Source organism: Schistocerca nitens, chromosome 3, assembly GCF_023898315.1.
Source record: "Schistocerca nitens isolate TAMUIC-IGC-003100 chromosome 3, iqSchNite1.1, whole genome shotgun sequence".
NCBI classification, from domain to species: domain Eukaryota; kingdom Metazoa; phylum Arthropoda; class Insecta; order Orthoptera; family Acrididae; genus Schistocerca; species Schistocerca nitens.
In genome coordinates, this window is record NC_064616.1 from 250,598,200 (window position 1) to 250,621,780 (window position 23,581).

The 23,581-nt window shown below is 36.0% G+C and overlaps 1 protein-coding gene across 4 annotated transcripts in view; it reads right to left on the reverse strand.

Moving 5' to 3' along the window:
* LOC126248212 (rab11 family-interacting protein 1) overlaps positions 1-23,581 on the reverse strand; it is a 143,088-nt gene that overhangs the window by 22,219 nt on the left and 97,288 nt on the right. Inside the window, exons 10-12 of one of the 4 annotated variants that reach the window (XM_049949034.1) lie at positions 22,681-22,838; positions 21,764-21,930; positions 19,490-19,945 (exon numbers count right to left, since the gene is read on the reverse strand). In XM_049949034.1, the coding sequence (XP_049804991.1) occupies positions 19,909-19,945; positions 21,764-21,930; positions 22,681-22,838 (362 nt within the window). In that variant the 3' untranslated portion in view covers positions 19,490-19,908. Of the gene's footprint in view, positions 1-19,489; positions 19,946-21,763; positions 21,931-22,680; positions 22,839-23,581 lie in introns of those variants that run through there. The other 3 variants (XM_049949035.1, XM_049949032.1, XM_049949036.1) reach the window with 3 other exon arrangements.

Here is a 23,581-nt window from a genome sequence, read left to right on the forward strand (position 1 = left end):
GTGGCAGGGGAGCGCCACTCACGGGCGCGGACCAAGAAGGCAACACCAGGAGGCCACGACCGCAGTTAGAGGCGGCCAGAGTGGGCGCGGATGGAACAGGGAACACCTAGAGCGGCAGGATAGTGCGACTCACGCGCGCAGACCGACTAGGGAAGGGCAAACAGAACACCAGGCACCGGGCAGGCATAAATATGCGACCCGGTCCAGCAAGCAGCCAGTCTCAGGGAACACCTGATGAAGACGTCAAGTAATGACGTCGAAATATCGTGTTTGGAAGACGCTGATATCCGGCAGAAAACCCGATTTCCACGAGATGTCATCAAATCACTAGGAAATTCTAAGAAATTACATGTTTCAGATGCTTTTTAACAATCTTCCTGGACATTAAAGTAGCATTTAAAGATGTAATACAAAGTTCTGCCACGACCAACATCCCCAAATAGTTTTTATGATGATGATCACATATGTCAAATGTGTGTGTCCGTATTGTTATCACAGGAAACTGCATCTCTATTGCTATGTATTTGGTAACTACAGATTTTGTCATCAATGTCTTTCATCAAATCACTTTAATTAAATTTTATTACCAAAAAACCAAGGTCTGTGATTCAACACTGGTTTGGTCAATCACAATACCACTTTTCTTGTGCAATCATTAAGGAATCGAGCAAATATACTCTTATACAAAATCTCATTATGTATGTATCTTTTCTCAGTATTACCACAACTACTAGTTTCAAGCATTAAGTTCTCTGCATTGAACAGAGCAATGTTTTAGCAATTCCATAAGGTACAATAATTTGTTCAGTTAGTATTTGTCACATTTCTGTGTAGGTATGTAAAGCAGCCAAATGTCTTTCCTTTATTCATTTATGAATACTTTTGTTATCTACTACTGGCAATTGTAACTAATTTTAAAATGATTCTTTCACTGTGCAGCAGAATGTTATTTTGACACTTTCTTATGCTTAAAGCTGTTTTCCAGACCAGGAGATAAACCCAGATCCTTGTGTTTTTGCAGTCAGTGCTCTTACCAACTGAATTCTCCACTCACAAGCTGTGATCCTAATTCTCTACTTTAATTCCGTCAGTACCTCTAGCCTAACTTTCTAACATCTCAGAAATTATCCTGCACACTTTGCTGGGCCTGCACTTCTCAAAGGAAGGATATCATGAAGAAAGGGCTCAGTCACAGCCAATGGATTGCTTCCAGATTGAATCTTTCACTCAGTAGCAGAGTGTTCACTGCACTGAAACTTAGGGGCAGATTAATGTGTGTATGGTGCACCAGCTCTTGTATGTAGAACCTTACTGCCTTCGCAGCACTGCTCTTACCAACTGGGTTATTCAATAAATGTTTGTAAGGCAGTGTTCAACAACAGAAGATCTGTGAAAAATCACAAAATTTAATGTGGCGTTGGTCCTCTGTACAGTATTCTGAATTGTACATATGGAAAAGTCTGCTGTTGCTGAAAACAGTCTCAGAAACAGACAATTACGTTTGATGAAATAAAATCTTTTCCCATGCATTTGTCTACAGCAGGGCTTCCCAGCGTGTGGTCTGCGGACCCCTTAGGGGTCCGCCGGCTCTTTCTAGGGGGTCTGTGGCCACCTTTCACCAAATCGTGTAAAATAATGAGTAAAATTAGTGAATAAAAAATGTGAAAATCAAATTCATCACTATTTTTTTGTGTTAAAAACATGTGTACTTTTACTTCAGGTCGTATTCCCAAGTAGCCTTTGCGGTTCCTAAGTGAGAACGCATACACAGTTTAGCACCGGAGAATGTGGCTTCTCTGATCAACTGTTTTGCAACAATATGGGGGTCGTTTGTGCGCCGGCTCACGGCACTAGATGCGTTGAAACCTTTTATGCATGCGCGGAGCAAGCTTTGTCGACCAATCACAGCGCTCGCTGGCACGTATCAGGCCCCAGGCATCATTAAATGTTAAACTTGCTTTGTCAGTGCACTACCTATTTCATAAGTCGATTTTTGACCAGTTTATTACTTCTAATATGGATCAGTGGCTGAAGTCAGGATCATTGAAGAAGGGTGCAGTTCTTTCATCGCCTTCACAACAAGGGAAGTTTCCAGCTGAAATGAATGAGGAGGGAGGACGACCAAAGGAAGAACAATCACAAGAAGCTCCACAGCCAGATTTATTATGTGAAAACGCTGCAAGTACTCCACTGGTTGCAATATCCTGTGGAAGTGGAATAACCAAGAAGCTTAAGTACAGCGAAAGCTGTTTAGAAATGGGCTTCATGGAGACAAAGGAGGGTAAAGCTCAGTGTGTAATTTGTGTGCGAGTCCTTCCGAATAGTTCAATGGTTCCAGTTAAACTGCGCCGTCATTTTGAAGGTACTCACCCAGATTTCCAGGCTAAAGACACCGATTTTTTCAAAAGGAAGTGCTGAACTAGCTGCTTTTCAGCATTGCATGAAAATTCATGCAAAAACAATTAATGAAAATTCATTAAAAGCTTCTTTCTAGGTTAGTTATCGAGTGGAAAAAAGAGGCAAAGCTCATACCATTGCAGAAAATCTCATAAAGCCCTGTGTTAATGATATTGTTTCTTGCATGCTAGACGAGAAGACAGTAAAGCTTGTATCTTTGGTGCCATTATAAAACAATACTGTCAAGAGACGCATTGTTGACATGTCAAATGATGTGAAAGTGTTTCTCACATCCAACACAATTCATTTTCTCTGCAGATAGATGAATCCACTGATGTTGCAGGATTAGTGATTTTATTGGCTTTCGTACATTATGAATATTCTGGATGTTTTGAGGAGGCTGAAATATTCCGTCTATTGGATGACTTTTTAAGGACTAATGAAGTTTCATGGTCTAACTGCATAGATGTGTGCACAGATGGTGCAAAAGCTATGACGGGACCTACAGTAGGAGCAATAATGAAAATAAAAGAAAACACCAAGAATTGTTACGAAACAAATGCCTGTTTCGTTCAAGAAAGTTTTAGATGAATCCATTTAAATCATTAAGTACATAAAATCAAGGCCGTTGAAAACAAGACTTTTCACAATAGTGTGTGAAGATATGGGCATTGTTCCCTGCTTCTCCACACAGAAGTGAGGTGGCTCTCACGTTGGAATGCACTCTCTCAGTTGTACGAATTAAGATTGGAAGTCTTAGCTTTCCTTTTGGAGCATAACACCAGATTAGTAGACCTTATTAATGATGATAATTGGCAGTGTATACTTGCCTATTTGTCAGATACTTTCTCCAAAATGAACGAAATGAATATTTCACTCTAAGGGCAAGGTGAAACAAAAAAGGTCACTGCTATCGACAAAGTTTGAGCATTCAAGAGGAAAATCAGTTTTTGGGCAGAGAGTGTCGAGGAGGGGGAGGTCGAGTGTTTGCCTCTTCTCAAGGAGGTTTTGAAAAACAAAACATTGGCACTTGGGGAGAATTTGTTCCTCAAATCCTGGAACATCTCCGAAGCTTGATGTCATTGTTGGAGCATTATTTCCCAACAGCTGAAGATGAGAAGCTGCAGAAATACAAATGGGTGGTCAACCCATTCACTGTATCCAAAAAGCCGAACATTCTATCATCAAACGAATATGAGTTGTTGATAGAAATTGCCACAGACCCTACCTTGAAATCAAGTTTTGACATTGACAGTTACTCACACTTTTGGATCCATTTGGATAACAAGAAATACTACCCTCTTGTTGAAAAGGCAAAACGTGTAGTTCTTCCGTTTGCCACAACATACATGTGTGAATCTGGATTCTCGATCTATGCTGCCCACAAAACTAAGTACCGAAGCTGTCTAGATGCGGAACCAGACGTCCATCTCCAGTTGTTAAGAATGGAACCCAACTTTACAAAATTGTGTCAGCAGAAGCACTATCAACCATCACATTAGGATTCAATTATTATTCCTATGGGCTCATCTATAATAAAGAAGAAAGCATTCTTCTTCGTAGATGCTCAGTGAACGTACCTGAACTATAACTCTGTAGGAATTTTGTTTCTATCTTCTATCATTTACAAAATAATTACTAATTGAATTCTGTTGGCATTGATATTTTTGTTACAAAAATTAAAATGATCTATAAAGCTAATTTCTTTTCTTTATACTATATTCCGTCCTCTCAGTTAAAAATATGGCCTGCCTATACTTCAGTTACAATTACCTGCTATTACCCTGACACTATATTGTGGCAACTGGCAGCTGTGAGCATAAACAAATGAGGACTTTTCATGTGCCACCTTGTAAAAGGTAAACCACCTCTGCCAGAATTGTTTCCTTTGAGAAAAAAAGTCTTACATTCTGTGGAATGCTTTGTCTTCTGTTTGTTTGTTTTCCTAATTTGTTTACAGTCGAGGCCGACTGCCACAATATAGTGTCCAAGTAGTAGTTGAAGTTGTCAGCTGTGGCTAAACTGTTGCCACACCACCTGCCAGTTGCCAGCTACCAACCGACAGTACACTGTTGCAATGCTGCCTGCTAGCTGCCGGCTATGGACACAAAGACATAAAAATAACTAGACTTTCCGAGCTGTTTACATGGGCACGAAAATCGATTGTGGAACTGGAAAACGGCTTTATAAAAGCAGATTTCCAGAATCGATTTTGAAGTGTTTACCTGACCAACCAAAAGCAGAATTGGGACATCGGCTTACGAAATCCGGTTTTGAAAACACATGTAAACTGGGTGGATGTATTCCCACACATTGCACAACACGTCACAATAGTCCTTTAAAGGCAATTCCTTGGCCTCTTTTCTTTCGTGATGTGTTTGTATCCCGAATCATGGGTCTGCCTCTTTTCTTCACAGCCGCGCGGAATGGCCGCGCAGTCTAAGGCACCATGTCGTCATGGATTGCGCAGCTGCTCCCGCCAGAGGTTCAAGTCCTCCCTCGGGCATGCGTGTGTGTGTGTGTGTGTGTGTGTGTGTGTGTTTTGTCCTTAGCGGAAGTTAAACTTAGGTTAATAGTGTGTAAGACTAGGGGCTGATTACCTCAGCTGTTAAATCCCATAGACTTTACATACATTTGAACATTTTTCTTCAGATTTCACGAAAAACCACCCACCCACCCACACACGCACGCACGCACGCACGCACGCACACACACACACACACACACACACACACACACACACACACAACTGTTACAAAATATGCATGCTCCTTACACAACAGTAGCCAAACAGTGGAAGTGAACAGACCACAAGCGGTTGCTTGTCAACAGCGAACAGTTTGGACGTGACATTGATTGCTCTTGGAGGAATGCAGCTCCAACGTGTGAAATGTCAATTACCAAGTAATTTTAATCAGGCTATAGCGTGTTGAACAAAGGGAGTAAATCCACTTGTGTGTGTCTGGATACAGCGGGAATTCAAATTGGATCATTCAAGTTGTTTTCATTCATCTCTAAACCAAAGACTATTGATACTTGGGGGGGGGGGGGTCATTGGGAACATGGCACTTGCACTAAGAAGCTTTCAGTTCCCATGGGTTTCACTCTGAAATTTAAATTTAAAATTACTGTGCTCTTGACTGACTAGGGATCTGCCATGGATTTTTGACTGAAGAAGGGGTCCGCCAGCTGAAAAGGTTGGGAAGCCCTGGTCTACAGGGATTCAGTCATCAAGGAGCTCTTTAGATCAGAATGAGCAAAACTTCAACTGGGACAACAGTTATATTTTTAATGGTGCTTGGAGATGGTGGCTCAATGTTGAAAGTTCACAGAGATGTAAGCTGAGTTATCAGTGTTCGATCCTCCACCGTAGACATTGATATAATCTTTGATAGCATATGGCAGTTTCGTGACTGTGTGATGTCTTCATGACTTAATTTGGCCAACTACAAATGAAAGTGCCAAACAGCCTATTAGTAAGACAAATGAATCCTGACAAATTACAACAGAGAAAGTCATTGAAAGCTTGAATACACAAACGAATCTCACGAAGCGAAAAGATCCAAGAAACATTTATCCAATATCTCTGTTGGTAGGGCATTACCTGTAAAAGGCAGCAAGGTTCTGGGTTAAAGTCCTGATCCATCAAACACTTTTTAATCTGCGAGAAAATTTACAATCCATGCAGACTCTGCAGTAGTGAGAAAGATTCATTGCGGGCACAACACACAGGTTGTGGCTATGCCATTTGTCCATGATAGCTTTTCTTCCACAAGTGCTAGTCCAGCAAGATATGGAGGAGAGCCTACATAGGGTTTGGAAAGCAGGAGAGGGACTGGCAGAACTGAAACTGTAAGTGTGGGTTGAGGGTCAAGCCTGGATAACTTATCTGACAACAGAATGTCCCATGAAATACAAGGTTCTGTTTCAAAGTCCTGGACTTAAGCCATTTTTTTTTTTTTTTTTTTTTTTTTTGCCTCTCTCCAATATATATTGCCATGTTACAGTATCTCTGTAGACTCTTGTTAATAAATTGTGAAAACAATTCTGTTTCTTAAAATTTAGTGCATTGAGGGAACCCTCTGTTGTTGAGCATTACCCAAGAAATGATTCCGAGTTACTCTTCAGTTTATTTCTACCGCCCTTCCTGTTTGTCCCACATGATGCTGCTTGGAAACGTACTCCTATCTGAAATTATAATTTTCTAACATTCCTCTGCCTCTACATCCAAAGACCACTAACTCAGCCTTCTGGCTCATTTCGATAACTACTTCTCTGTCTGTTTTCTGTCCTTGTACCCTTTTCATTACACCTTTCTGTTGATATCGTAGCATGTGCCCTCGACTGGTGAAGACTGAAAGATACTTCATACGAAATCCCTTTACGCCAGCTTTATTCATCTTAATTTTACCAAGCAATATGGCACAGCATAAGATGGCCCCTTTAAGCATTTTACGAATTACTTCTCTCTGGTCTAACTTTAAAGCTGATATAATATTTGTTAAATAAATCTGGGATTAAGTCAATACTGACAAAGTTAATACTAATCAGCAGTGCTCCAATTTGTTTCCTTTGTGCAAAGTAATTTTCAGGGTAATGTCACAAAATTTGCTTTTTGAAGTCAACTATATTAACCTAATACTTAATGTTCTTACTTGTATCATCATTATTCATATTTGGCATAACATCCATACTCCATCAAATACTACTGTAGTAGTTCTTTTAAGCCACCACATCTTTCTGATATATACTCCTACATCTGATATATACTCCTACATAAATTGAAGTTTTATGGGATTGATGGTATAGCCAACCAATGGATCATGTCATATCTAACTAAAAGAATGGAGAAAGTTGTACGAGGGTAATACAATTATTATCCACAATTTAGTTATATTTTTGTTTATTTTGGTAGTACTGTCATTTTACGTTGATAACGCATGCTTTGATTATTTATTGTTAAACCTTTGCAATTTTCAAGCTGCTAGGTTAGTTTCATCATCACTGCCATACTGTTAAACATGGCTGCTTCGCTTTCTATTTGCACCAAAGAAAAGCAACGTTCAGTGATCCCTTTTTTTGTGCTCAGAAGGCGTATCAAGGGCCAAAATTCATGAAAGACTTTTGGTACAGTACAGGAACAGTGTTTTGTCACAACAGTGTGTCTATGAATGGATTGAAAAATTCTGAAATGGTCGCACAAGTGTTACACACGATGAAGGGGCCAAACGACCGTTTACCACCACAAATGAAGAAACCTTTGAGCGTTCACGTGAATTGATTCTCTTAGACAGACGATTAACTATTGACGAAGTGGCACATCGTCTGCAAATTAGTCATGATTCTGCCAATAAAATCATCCACAGCAGACTTGGGTTTCATAAAGTTTGTGCAAGATGGGTCCCAAAACATCTCACACAGTTGCATAAACAAAAGCACTTGGACATCTGCAAAAAACATTTGGATCATTATGGTAATGAAAGGGACAACTTCTTATACAGGATAATTACTGGTGACAAAACATGGATCCATCATTATGAGCCGGAAAGTAAACGGCACAGTATGGAAAGGAAATATAGAAAAATTTGCTGTGCAAGAAAAAGTTCCAGACCCACCCCTCCACAAGAAAACTGATGCTTATGGGTTTTTCGGATGTACAAGGTCCAGTACTGGAACATTATGGGGAAAGAAGCACAACAATGAACAGTATATGTTACAGTGAGATGCTTACTGCCATGCTAAAACCTGCAATTCGAAGCAAACGCTGAAGATTGCTGTCAGAAGGTGTTGTGTTGTTGCATGACAATGCCCGTCCGCATACTGCTGCCCACACTGCTGAAACGCTCCAGAGACTCAGTTTTGAAGTACTGGATCATCCTCCATATAGTCCCGATCTTGCCCCTTCCGACTATCACTTGTCCAGTCCACTCAGACAATGATGGACCAAGTGCATTGAAACACAAGGAGACTACGTAGAAATATGATGTTCTTGTAAATTTCCTATTTGATTACAATAAAATTTTATAACTACTTCGCGGATAATAATTGACTTACCCTCGTACTTAGTAGTAATCCAAACAACAGAATCCAGGGACATAATTCTGACTGGGAAGAATTCATGTATGGGGTTCCCCAAGGCTCAATCATAGGTTCACTAATGTTTCTAATATATGTAAATGACCTACCGTCTAATGTACAACAAGCACAATTAGTTCTTTTTGCAGATGATACCAGTATTGTAATCACTCCCAGTATATATACACAGAAATGGAAGAAATGGTGAACGAAGTTCTCAAATGTATTATTGACTGGTTTTCTGTGAATGGTCTGACCCTGAATTTCACAAAGACGCATCATATTCAGTTCTGAACCTCTAGGGGTACTGCACCAGTGATAAGTGTAACACATGGTGATGAAATAATACATAGGGTGGAAACTTCAAAATTCTTAGGTGTCCAAATTGATGAGAATTTAAACTGGAAAAAACACATTTGGAACTCCTAAAACAACTTAGTTCAGCCACATTTGCACTTAGAATCATAGCAAATTTTGGGGAGAGAGAAATTAGTAAGTTGACAATTTTGCTTATTTTCATTCAGTAACATCATATTGAATAATGTTCTGGAGTAACTCATCTTTAAGAAAGAAGGTCTTCATTGCCCAGAAACATGCTGTAAGAATAATACATGGTGCTCACCTGCGGTCATGTTGTAGACATCTGTTTAAGGAGTTGGACATTCTGACTAATGCTTCACAGTATATTTATTCCCTCATGAAGTTTGTTACAAATAATCCACAACAGTTCGAAAGGAACAATGAGGTACATAATTACAATACTAGAAGAAAAAAATCACATTCCTTACTCAACATTAAGGTTGTCTTTAGCACAGAAAGAGGCACACAAAACTGCAACAAAAATTTTTGACCACTTACCCAGCGACATAAAATTCGTAACAGACAGCAAGGTAAAACTTCAAAGTAAATTGAAAAAGTTGCTCCTTGACAACTGCTCCTATTCCGTAGAAGAATTTCTATGATTGTAATGTGTAAAAGGTGGTGGGTAGGAATTGCTAACTCAGTTTGTATATCTTACTTTCATTTCAGGGGGAAAAAATAGGGTGATATTTAGAGTACAAATAATGTACAAATTAATTTGCAATATGAATGTAAAATGACTCATTCCACATCATGACAATTTATCATGCAAAATGATCCATGGAACATGAAAGAAAGAAACTAACTAACTAACCAACTACGGAAAGGAAGGTTACGGTTTAAGGTTTTGTTGACTATTTATTTTAATATAGTACTAGCATATCTGAACAACAATAATAATAATAATAACAATAATAATAATAATGACTATCAGCTGCGACTTGGGAGAAGGAGACACACTAGGATTCACTCTAAGTTATTGACAACAGCTATTCAAATGCTAAATCATGGTGGGACAAATTATCTGAAGACTCTCAATCACAAGTAAATAGTGCAACTGAAGGTGAATACTAATGTTTCTGAGGAAAATATCTTGCAAAAATTTCACACAAATTTGCTAGTAACAGTTTTATTTCCTATAAAAATATACATTGCATCAAAACATATTCTTCACCAAATAAAAACTTTTTTTAAATTTTTTACATTCATGGAAGACAATACTATTTTACATTGTTATTTAATGTCTTTGTAAGAAATGCGGCACTTAAATCTAATGAACATACATGTTGGTCAGAGCATACACAAATTCTTATACAAATTAGTAACAGTCAGATATTACCTCAACCATGTTATCACCATGAATTTTTCAATTTATGGCATTTTGATTAGCATAAAATGTTATGTAACTCTTAATAGTCAGCAGAGCAATTCAACATTGTAAGGCACTATTAATGCCACAGTTATGGTTAAATATCATATGGCAAGAAGCTGATATAATGAGTTAGTTGCCTCATGCTTTAATTTTGGTCCAACTCCTTGTTCATGTCACACACATTTATCTTGTTTTAAATTTGTGTCAACATGTGAGTCTTGAAAACTGTGCACACTACCTCCAACATTGTACATTAAGAGAAAAGAAAACAGAAATGGAAGCAAAAGGTATGTAAATTGGAACCCAACTGTCTCAAACTCTTCTTATAGCACTGAATGTGCTATCAAGATGATAAAACATTCTTTTACTAAAAAATGGGACACAATACCATGAGGTTTTTCTAGCCACTGGAATCACACACCAGTCTGATTGGTCAAAAGAACTAGAACTGTGATAAATGTGCTTCATGTTCCTAGAGAGCTACTATACTTCCTCACAATACAACTGAAAACTAGTTTTTCTTGCAACTTTACTCCCGTTAACACAGTTTGCAAAAACTGTCTAGAAACAACATTAAGAAAGTGTTGAGTCATATGCTATAAAGAAGTTCATACTTCGTTAAAAACTAAGGTTTTGTATGTGATAAACTAGTATGTGGCAAAGGGAAGCACATGGAAAAAGACACTCACAGTTCTACTGTTCCTTTTCACATCTCAGTTCATTAAAAATATGGATATTAATACATTTGCACATGCATTCAGTTTTCACAAAATGATTGCAGCTATTTAAAAAAATAATTTTCACAGTCTCTAAAACCTAGTACTGACAGATAAAAACCATTTAAATCACTGGGAGAAGCTGTGACATACTTAACAAAATAGAGAGACATCTAAAGCAGGAGTTTATTAATGAGAATGAAGGTGTTCCCGGCAAACTCCACTGATGAAATCTTCTCTGGTTATTGTCAAAGAAACAGTGTCTTCTTGAGGCAACTTTTTGACAAGTTTCTTGCTCATCATCTTTAGACGAAGAAGGTGTCGAAACACCCAATGAGCAGGAAATTTGTTGAAAATTGCTTAAGTCAATACAGTTACTCAGCTGATAAGCCAAGAATATTCAATCGGGAATTTCTTACTGTACCAAAACCGAAAATGGAGAACCATTAAGTCACTGTTTCATGTGTAAATCATTTGATGCCCACCTTAATGACTTCTGTTTTTATCTTTATACTGTTTCTTTTTGAAACATTTATCCTTACCAAAATTTAGTAGTATATCAAACAATGCAAATTTATTATAAAACTTTACAAGCGGACATATTTAATGAGCTAAATTACAGTTATTTAAATGGGTTTTACTTCTGACATACTTTGAAGCCAGTTATAAGGCATTCCCTGAATAATGCTTATGACACATTAATTCACCAAGATTATCCTGTAGAGAATCTTCGGCGAGAACGAGTACTTTGCGATTTACTGGCACAATCTGATTAGACAATCATCATAAAATGCAACTTGCTCATTAAAGTGGGCCTCAATACACTGATTTATTAGACTCTGTTTTTTTTTTGTATCCTTTATAAATAGTTTAATATGCTGTTTACAATAGGTATGATTGTGAAACATGAAAATCTCTAACAAATAAATTAAAGTATTTTGCTAAAGCAGAAATAATACTGAGATAGACTGTAAACAATGGCACAATCAGTAGTCAGCTTTTTATATTCCATTTGCCCTACGAATGACATTGAAACATTTGTCTTTAACAGATACTGATTTAATTTCTACTATTCTAAAAATGTGTTTGATAATAAACAAAGAATTGTTGCACCTCTATCAATAAGTTTTTAAGCTGCCATACAATAATAAATGCATTCCATATCCAAGAATGCAGACATAATCATTAAGAGAAAATTTAGGATGTCATATAAACTGGAGAGCCTTTTGATGTGGTATATATATATATATATATATATATATATATATATATATATATATATATATATATATAGGATCTAAGCCATTCATTCAAGCTTCTTCAATGCAATGTGTAAATTCTAAAATTAAGTTTTGAGACTGAATATATTGTTTTGGTCTTCCAAAACTTTGAAGTAACAGTTTAAGTTTATATATTTTCAAATACATTTACAGTGAGAGGGAAGCAACATATTTCAGTATACCTCAACATAAGCAGCAGAAGTTGTTTCCTCTATACTATATGGGCATAAGTAAGAAAATTAGAAAGATAAGAAAACATTTTCAGATAAAGGCAATTGTTAATTGTTCTGCAACCTAAACTGCCCAGTGAGACAAGAGAATTAAAAGGGCAAAAATTCTCCATGGCTCAGTATCCAAAATGCATTATATAACAATAAGTAGACAGAACAAATGTAACTACTGATACCATTATTGTTCACAGTCTAATTCTAACTAATAAATAGCAGCTATCAAATAATACTGAGTGAGACAGTATGGCTACTGTTTATGAAAAAAAGAATCTTTCTGAAGAAAAGATTACAAACATCCTATCCATCACAAGGTCATTAACAGATAAGGATGTTTTTAAGAAGAACAAGTATAAAGGGTAACAGTAATTGGGACAATACACGGAGCACTTACATACTGATATTCAAACATTTTAAAAATATATACCTTTATTTTAATATACACAACCACACATTGCTCCTCTATCTGTGATGCGAGGGAGGGACAGAGCGTGGGGAGGGGGGGGGGGGGTTATGTGAGTAAAGAAATCTCTGCTAATGTAGTGACTCAGACAATAATCAGTAGCTAATAACTTTTTATAACACTACAAATCTCCAGGTCGATTTCAACACTTTTTTTCTACACTGGAGTATACTTTCATCGGTTAATTGAAAACAAAACATAAAACACCCACAAGTTCATAACTCAACAAGAATATTATTCAGTGACACCACAGTATGTTATTCCTTAATATTTTTTGGGTTTTTTAAATAGTGCTTCTCTCTATATAAATATATTTTTCAGTGCTATTTCATTTATTTTCTCTACAGCTCACTGCACATCTAACAGAATCCAGTTTTATTATCTTACCCTAAATATAAACTGGAAGCTGCCTGAGAATCCAGTTTTATTACCTTACCCTAAATATAAACTGGAAGCTGCCTGTCATTATCATCTAGCCCTTGGGCATCTATAATTGCATATGTCATAATTGTATATCGTCAGTTTGTTTGGTCTGGTATAAATCATTTAATGCTAGTCAAAGTGGCAATTGAACTTCATTGTACACATCAATAATTTATCTTCCTTTTGCTCCGAGACATACACAGAGATTGCAACTGCATCCATATTTCCATCCATAGAGTAGGACCTGATTCAAATCCCCCAATCATATCCTCTGTATTATCTGAGTTCTACAAAACTTCCACCACAACTGGTCACACACGCTACTGATATACTACATATTCCTAGGACTATCCCAACTGGTTGTTTGGTTTGTGGGGTTGAAAGGACCAGACTGCAAAGGTCATCAGTCCCGACTATCCCAACTCATTTATCCTCTTGGATAGTCTGACCTTTGTATCATACATATGTTTTGCAGATAATCACAGTTGTTGTGAAGGGTATTAAGATTTCCAAAGAATAAGGTTGTGGCCAAATGAATCATCCTATAAAGTTAATCATATGGGTCCTAAAAGGATGAGGATGCTATGTAATGTATCAGGGAAAAAAAGGGATCTAACAATATCAATCAATAGCTAATTTTTTTTCCATTTAACACTTTTTTACATATCACAGAAGATAATTCATGAACTAGCCAGTGTATTCTGCAATAATTTCTGTATACAAGAAAAGGAGGATGTGGATGGGAATGTCCAATGTGTTGCTGCTGCTGGCGATATTGAATTTCCTACATAAGCGATCTCCATCACAATCATCTGTAATGAATATAAATGCAGCAGCTTGTTCCACACAAAAATACATATTTGTTTGAGCAAACGACAAAAACAAGGTGTTTTGCTGTAAAACAGAGATGAAATTAGGTTCTATTAGGAAATAACATAAGACAACTCAGTCACTTGTGCCAGAAACTTCATATGCCCCAAGTCCAGCACACAAATCATTGTCAAAATACAGTGTATAAGAAAATGAAGAGCTATTTTAATAGATAACTGATGCAAAATGAGAGAACTACAGTTGAACATAGTATCAACAAACAGTATATGTAAATCTGTAAAACAAGCAAAGAGAGACACCAAATGATGTGAGGAGGCTATAACTGGACAGAAGATGAAGAATATGGGTGTGATAACTTTGAGACAATGATATTTAAATGGGCTGTATTAAGTTTATGTTACTGTAAAATATATATTAAAGCTGCCTAGAGTGCTTTCTTAGCATGCTTTTTATTTTATGACAAATTATATTTAGATATCTTTGGTTCTGATCCTATATCACAGACTTATCCACTTCCATAGTTGATAGTTAAATTCATGTTTCAAAACTGAGATCTGAATCATCAAGAGTGCCATCTTTTGCCATATCATTGTGGCATAGGGGAGGACACAATATAAGCAGTTTATTTGAAATGTAGATTTGTTTTCAGCTGTACACCTAATATAAAACTTTTTACTGTGATTGGTAGATTTTTAAAAGGTACACTACAAAGGGCCTTAGTGCAACAAATGAAGATGCTGCTCCATGATATATGTAACAATGAAAAGTCTAAGGACTGAAAATTAGCTCACATGTAGATAGTGCAGGCAAGTTGGGAAATAGGGAAAAACTACATTATAGGGGTTGCACTGCTTAGTTCACAACAAAATTAACATAAGATGACAACAATGGATATATATTTACTTTTATTGCCTCACAATTTATTGGAAGATGAACAAATTCCTACATCCAATATCTAGGTACAGAAAATCTGGCAAATCATCAACAGATGCAAAAACAGGTATTTGCAATTACAGTTTGGCAACAGTAATCCAAGCAACAAAAATTTGAATTTCATCCCACAAACAACCTGCAAAAATGCAATATGAAGCTTTCAAACCACAACCACAATGCAGATTTTAAACAATGACTCAAAAATACTTTTTTAATAAAGAATTGTACAAAATACAAATGCCACCTCTGTCTATTCAAGTTCTCTTTTCAAACAAGAGACATATGCCAAACCAAAACTGAAAAACAATTCAGATTCTCTATAGAGTTTACCCCATACCAATAATCAGCGAATTGGTCTAGCAAATGCAAACTGAGTCACCAAATGCTGTTGTATGCATTTGGTCCACATATAGTATTACAAGAAGAAAGAACTGCAGTACAAATTGGTAACTTAATTCAGGTTTATAAATATGGTAAGGAAAGTTCTGGCAGAATGATCTATGGATAAAGGAGACAACTCACTGAATAGTAACTGACATTCCAGTTTAATGACTTACACCTTCAAATAAAGCAAAATTGGCCAGGCCAATATTTTTAAATTTTGCACTGATTTTTGTCTTTAACTGCAGTGTCATTTATTTTCAGAATAATTTTCTAAACAACAAGATTATTTTCTTTGATTTTTAATAACATTACTCTCCATTTTCAAGAAGATATGTGAGACTCATACATGACTGTGAAAATGCCTATTATAAAAGGAAAAACTCATGTAGTCTGTTGAAGTTGATTTATTTTTGGTTCTATACTGTTATGACACACATTTGATTGTAATCTGTACTGTACTATTTTATTAACACTATTATCTTTACTTCACCTCATTTTGTCTTTGTAAAAAATCTCTATCGGTAGTCATACCCAAGTTTTTCCATCTTTTTTGTGTGCCAGGTGTCGACTCAACACTTCTGTGCTATATTTGGTGAGTTGTCTCCTTTATTCCTAAATTATTTACTTTGGGTTTATCTATTTCACCCTCCTCTGCTAACCCTTCAACAGATAAAAAGTCATGCTAATAAAGAAAAGTTGATGTATGCATAAAAGACAGCCACAGAAATCCTATCAAATCATGTTTCTAACAGTCTTCAGTCAGAAACTTAAGAAAGAATCTGGGGAGGGGGGTTGGGTGGGAATAAAAGAATGGCAAAGGCAAAACAGTACAGGTGGCAGGACATGAAGATACTGATAAAAAAAGACCAAAAAATGAATTAAAATTAGGACAAAACAATATCACACTGCCACATTTTTCTACAACTTTTTGTCTCCTTCAGCATTCAGCAAAAGGATTATCAGTTCCAGCAGTTGGACATTTTGTGAATATTGGTCACCGTATATTTAACATCGTTTCATTTTTTTTTTTTTTTTTATTTGTTCCATATGATTACTTTCTTATCAACTCATTATGTATCTCTCTTTCTTTTCTGTTTTTGCTTCTGCTTTTCATTTATTTTTTGCCCTATTTCTTTTTAGATTCCTGACCTTCCCCTCCCTCCCCCAAAGTCATTAATTCAGTTCTTTTCTTTCAACATTTTCATCCAGGCTAGTCATCTCATCCGGGCCAGTCATCTCATCCACCTCCCAGCTGAATGCCATCCACTAACTAAAAAATCATTCTACAAAATCTGTGGATTGCAGGTAAGACATGCATCTCCTTAAGCTACCATCTTCGTGGAGAGTAGATTTAAAATCTGCATCTTACAAGCAGTTCTGATATTATTGGAACCATAAAGGAGTTTACAATACACATGTTATTTTATGTCTCATCAACCACATACAAGCTAACAGTACCACACTGGCACTATCCCATACTCCATTTTGAGACATTCAGGATCTAAGAAGTCGATTAAAAGTTACCTAGGTGTCTACTAATGAACAAAGGCAACAAAACACTAACACTATACATGGCCTAGAATTGGGTTCCAGAATTGGGTTGTTTCCCATACACATATTTCAATCACTAAGTGTATCATACATGCATATTCATTCATCTTTAATGTCATAAGCATGAACTACCAATGCTAATGTTCTATCTATGTTCATATATTTTTGGAATACAAGAGTAAGTCATTAAGTAAGTAACAAATTGACATGGGGTGCTGAATGTCTGAATTAGGCACCACAGGATATGGATATATTAACTAGAACAGTGCCAAGTGATATTTGACACAAAAAGTGTGTTTACGAAAGCATAACAGCAGTTTAAAAATGTACAGTTCCTCTGAGAAAGTGTACAATTCTTAAGCAGCATTCTTTTATGCATTTCTTGCTGGTAAAGAATACGTAATCAAAGAATATCCATAAAGAGGAGCTTCCTATGTGAGGTGAGGGTTGCCTGTTATGTAGCACTGTTTACAATGCGTGTAGCAGTTTTTTGGTACACACTTATAAAAAAGAACATCACACTGGATGACAAGTAGAGATTAACAGAGGTAACAGACTGAAGAATTAATCCAAACAAACAGAAGTGTACAGACAATGTATCAGCTCCATCAGTTATTCATATGGCATTGCACACCTTATAACACAAGACTGGTTGAGAGCATTGAACTAAGCACACCGAAGCAAAAGAATGGTATTACAGTATCCCAATCACTATGATGATTAAAATAGATGACAATAAGCCCTTGATACACCATTACCAGCATAGGACAGTGTCCACAATGTAGTAAACACATTTTGTTCTGGTTGTGAATAAATCTAAGGAGACATATGTTAAGAAAATTATATGCAGTGTTCAGGATTATAACAGCATTTACTCACCAGATTCCAGCATCAAGATGAAACTGTAAATGTAACATCATCAGGAAGCTTTGAAAAGACATTTAACGAAACTGTCAAACACTCCACGCCAGGGCATGCTGGTGTGTCACACCACCACCAATAAGTCAAGCAAGCTGCTGCAAAATTTCAAGTTTTAACTCCCCAAGAATCTTCTAAGGTAGTATGATCTAACTCTAAGCTACTTTCATTTGTTCATACCTGTACATTTCTTACTCTGGTAGTCTAAAAGGTTACTGGATGAACAAGTATACACCTCAATGTACAGGGAGATTATAGTGGGAATTTTAACTATTGTTTACCTCAGTATTCTTAATTTTCTGGTTTATGTCCACCTGTATCTTACTTATTGGCTTATGCCAGTAGTTCTAAAATTTTGTTCTGGTACACGAGAATACTAATATGTAAGTTCCAATACCATCATCAAAGTGACAAATAGTGTTGATGGTCTCCCTGTAGGTAATTTTTTTTTTTTTTTTTTTTTTGAGAGAGAGAGAGAGATTTAGAAAATTTCCCAGAAGTGAATAACGAAAAATGGTGACAAAAAATGAAGCTCTATTACTGCTAAACTTAAAGGCAGTGAAGTCTATCTAAAGTCTTAAAATTCACCTTTGTTTTGGAAATTAAAGCTACATTACCAAATAAGCTCTCTCTCTCTCTCTCTCTCTCTCTCTCTCTCTCTCTATCACACACACACACACACACACACACACACACACACACATTAATATAATTTCCAGTGTTAGCTGTACTGCACTCTTGGCTAATGGAAAAGATTCTATTCCGTATAGTGTGCATGCCCATATGATATACTACCAAGTAAGTATACAGATGACCTGTATAGTTATGCACTACTGTTACATTTTTCTCTCATTTAATTATAATTCCAGTTCTGATGTTCAGTCTTATTGGCAGGAGCATTGCTTATCAATCTAATACATTTCTAGCAAAAATATAAGCTATGTATGGAAGGGCATAATAAGCCTGAAAAAACATTTCTTACCACCATTCAAACCTTCAAAAGCTTTCTCACACAGCATCTTAAAACACAGGCTTACATAAACAACTAAAAAGTAGCAAATATTTACAGCTTGTGGTTACTGTCTAAAACTGACAGACAATTTTTCTACAAACATCACATTGAGTATGGACAGATTTTTGCAACCCTTATCTTTTAAAAAGCATAGAACAAACAAGAAATCTTCCATTATGAGTGACATTGCTAATAATTGCAGCTGACAATTAATCAGCCTGAGATACACAAACTTTAAGATTATTATGTAATAATTTTTGGAATAAAAACTGAGCAAACCTATTACGTGTGTCCCGAGAAATATTTGCATTCCTTCCTGGGCAAAAGGAAACAGTCTCTACGTGATTATTTATTGTCAACATAAACTTCGGTCCATTACATAACAGACACCTAGTAATACAACAAAGAGGCTCAAATCTTAAGAATTCCAATTTTTTTTTGTCACTCTGAGAAAAACATTTCTATTTCCAAAGTAAAGGAAATAATATATAGCGAAAATTATGCTGGTGGAAAATTCATGAAAAGAACTGAATAACAAATTACAGTAAAATAATTTTCTGTGGTATTTTTGTTACAAAATAAATCAGATTAATGACACAAAGAGGCATGAAACATCTATTAATAATGCCAGTTTGGAAGATTTATAAACACTTACGTTTTCCAGGAAGAGAGAGTGAATGAATCACAAAAAATATATAAGAATGGTAACAAAGGAAGAATAGCAGTAACAATAACAAAAACAATAACAAAACAACAGAAATAACAACAATAGCAAAAATAACAACAATAAAAATGTTAGCATAAAGTAACAGGAAGAACTTTTCACTGTATCAATACATTAAAATCACAGATTTAAATCATTAAAATACTAGAAGCTAAGAGTTTCTTCACCAGATGCTGGCAGCTATCATCATGTTTAAGAAACTGACACTAACGTAAGTGTATTTCTGGATTCTCAGTAGTTTCTTAATAAATACTTTGCTCTCTCACAGAAACCATGTTCCTGTAACCCAAAAGAAGGAATTTTTCCACATTAGGTAAATGTTCCAAAGTGGTGGACATGATTAGCGCACAACCTATAGTTTTAAAAAATAAGGTAGATACACATACGGAACAACATTTTATCCATTTATGGTGCTGTAGATTACTGTAACATCATGGCTTTGTTTTTCTGGTTGCCAAATGCATTACCAGATGGACAGTTTTCACTAACAAATTGGAATTTAATTTAAAAGGGAGTTCAAGACCTATATGGCATAGCATCAAATCAAAGTGTAGATAAAACATATGCCAAGAATTTGATGAGAGTTTTCACTGAAATCCTTTTTAAGTAGTACAGTTCATTAATTTACTCTTAACTCAATCAGTTTTAATAGGGAAAAGTAGAAGCTCAAGGTTTCTGAAAACTTTACAGTGGAAAAAGATTAAAGCTCTCACTTCACGATTCATTATTATGATAGGATAAATTCATTTACATAGACAATATCACATTTATTTTGTGAACTAATCAGTTAAATAGCAGACTGCTATACATAAAAAAATATTGTTCAAATTGAATAAGAGCTGAATAAAGAAATTAAAAAATAAAGTTTTTGTTATAGTGATGGAAATGGTTCTAATAAATTATGTACTACAATGAAGTTATTCTATGAAAAAAAATATCCAATTGCTGGACGGCATATAGCAATGCAGGTACAGGGACAGGGGCAACCAATATTATAGAAAAATTAGAGAAATCTGTGGTGGGATAACTAGGTCACTCCTAAGAAACAGATTGACCACCAAATTACTTAACAAGTTACGCTATAATAAATGAACTTTTGGTTTCAGTTATGAGAATTTAACTTCCTGCGTATCTACATGAAGTTAGCAGGAAGCTGCACACTATTGTGACTGGGGATGAAGACACATAGTTGTCGTGGCAAGAAGAAAAGTATATGCCCTTTCTTCAAGAGGGAGACTTGTTCTTTGTAACTATCTGCAATTGTTACTCTATTTATTTCTCTAACCACTCGCCATTTTTTTTTTTTCTGTCAAGACAAAGCATGTAAAAATATGACACAATGAAGTGTCACAGGCTAAAATGCAATGTCAAATAAACTAACACGTGAAAAACAGATAATCTGGCAAAAATGGTCATACAATTAATACATTGTAAGATTTCTTGTTTACACAATGATAGTCACAGTCCTAAGCCATAAAAGCACTCATAAAAAAGCCTCACTGCATACCACAGCACAAAAAAACAAAGCTGGTATCTACTTTTCTACTGTTTCACAGACAAATATCTAACAACAGTTTTCTGTCAGATCCTATGTAACATTCATGTTTACATATGGTCATGAATTATAATCTAAAAAGTACTACAGCATGAGGAAATACTGCTTTTCCACACACAAAAATAAAATCACTACAACACAATTTAAAACAGCATATAAAGGTTTTCATTTGAACTTTCAGGATAATCACTGTTCTCCTGAACAGCAATAGTGGGATAGCAACAATTTGTCATTCAATGTTCCACTACAAGTTTACAGGTAGCTGAAGTATTTGTATGAACTACTTCAATGGAAGATCGTTGCTGAGATGACTGATTCCCATGAAGCAGGCTGAAGGGACAGACATTGCTTCATAAGAGTCAGTCTTTTCAGTAGCAGGCTAGATAAAAACCTAATAAGCTGTATCTTATAAAACCTGATTAAAACTGTTTGCCACTGGCCAATGACTAAAACATATTGATGTTTATACATGCCATTTATCACTTGCTCAAAAAATATGTTTTGGTGTAAAAATTATCACATCAACTGATTTATTTGCCTACCTAGAGTCTATTTCTGTTTTGACACTCACATACGGATTCTGGAGGATACGAGGAGTTGTTTCCATTACTCGCAGCAGTAAATTATCCAGATAGTCTTCAAGATCTTTCACTTTCTTGTTTTGGTCTTCAACAGTGAGCTGAAGGTTATATATTATTGAAATCAATTCCTGAAACAATGATTAACACATGAAAAACAGTATTCATGACAAACTGAAGTAGAACATCATTTCAAATATGAAACAAATTAATTAACTGTCTTATTAAGAAGCAGGGAAATATCATCTTATGGAAAATTACACAAGACACTAAAATTCAAGTTTTACGCACAGAATTTTAAGTTTTTACAACCAAAAAAAATTCTGGAAATACAATAAAAGAACCTGAAAAAATACGGCATAAGACAAACAACAGTTACATTATTTTGCAGAAGCACAGCAAAAAAAGTCAAAAGTTTAGGTTGACCTAGATAGACACTGCATCTTGCACATTTTTTCTCCACATATTAGTAAACAAATGGTTAACAGTTTGTGGACTTTTCTGAGTGAAGCAGTCAAGTATAAAGAAGCTACTCTACTCATCTGTGCAAAGGGCAAAGAGACAATGACACATGCAGTTCTGGTAGATTAAAACTGTGTGCCGGACTGAGACTCAAACTTGGGACCTTTGCCTTTCGCGGGCAAGTGCTTTACCATCTGAGCTACCCAAGCACAAGGTACTGGCAAAATTGAAGCCATGAGGACGGGTCATGAGTCGTGCTTGGGTAGTTCAGATGGTAGAGCACTTGCCCATGAAAGGCAAAGTTCCCGAGTTCAAGTCTCGGTCCGGCATAGAGTTTTAATCTGCCGCTGCAGAGTGAAAATCTCATTCTAGACCCCCTACTGACAGCACAGTATAATGATACATTAAGAATTACTTACTTCTTTGGTATTATTTTCATATTTTTGGATAACAGAATCTGGTGTTTTATTCCCACAAGTACGGACTTTTTTATCATCATTTTCACCACCTATAATTATTCGCTCTTCTGCAGTAGGAGTTTTCACCTCTGGTATAGCTTCCTCATTCTTCGGATCACCTACGATACAAAGAAGTTAAATACGATAATTTATAATCAGTAATTATAATGAGATAAGTGGCAGTTTATACGAAGAGGGCTTACAAGCAGTACACATAAATAATTTAAAGGCATCACTATCAACATTTGTTTTATAACAACATGCTAATGAGCATTACAGAATCCACACAAATTACTGGTGTTGGAACTAACCACAGAAGTCAAACAAAGTAAGAGAAAGACTTGATGCAGAGAGCCACCTCACGACTGCAGCTCTGGCTTACTGCAGCACACTGTTTTTGTTTTTAAACTTTTATATTTCTAACAGTTCTGTTGATGCCTATGTATCACATTCTCCATATTATTATATTTATTTACTTCGGTAAAATGCAAGCACTCACTTCTGCCATTCTTTTGATCTAGCTTTACCTTCTTGCTTCACAGTGATTTCTCTGTTGTGACCACTATATCCCATTCTGCCTGGCTCCCTTTCTCACAACCCTTGTAAGCTGCACCATCTACCTTATTATGGCTGGATTAACTGGCACAAGTACTTCAGAAATTTTAATAAGTTGCTTGGGAGATCAATATTACTGGCCTGCATTTAACACAAAAGGTTCCATCCCCCCCAAAAACGTTGCCTGACTCTCAGTACTCTGAACTATGTCGAACAACTACAGCTCATCAAGGACAAGATGGGTCATCAATTGAAATTAAATTAGCATAAGCTAGAACATGACAGTTTTATGTAAAAAGTATTCTCA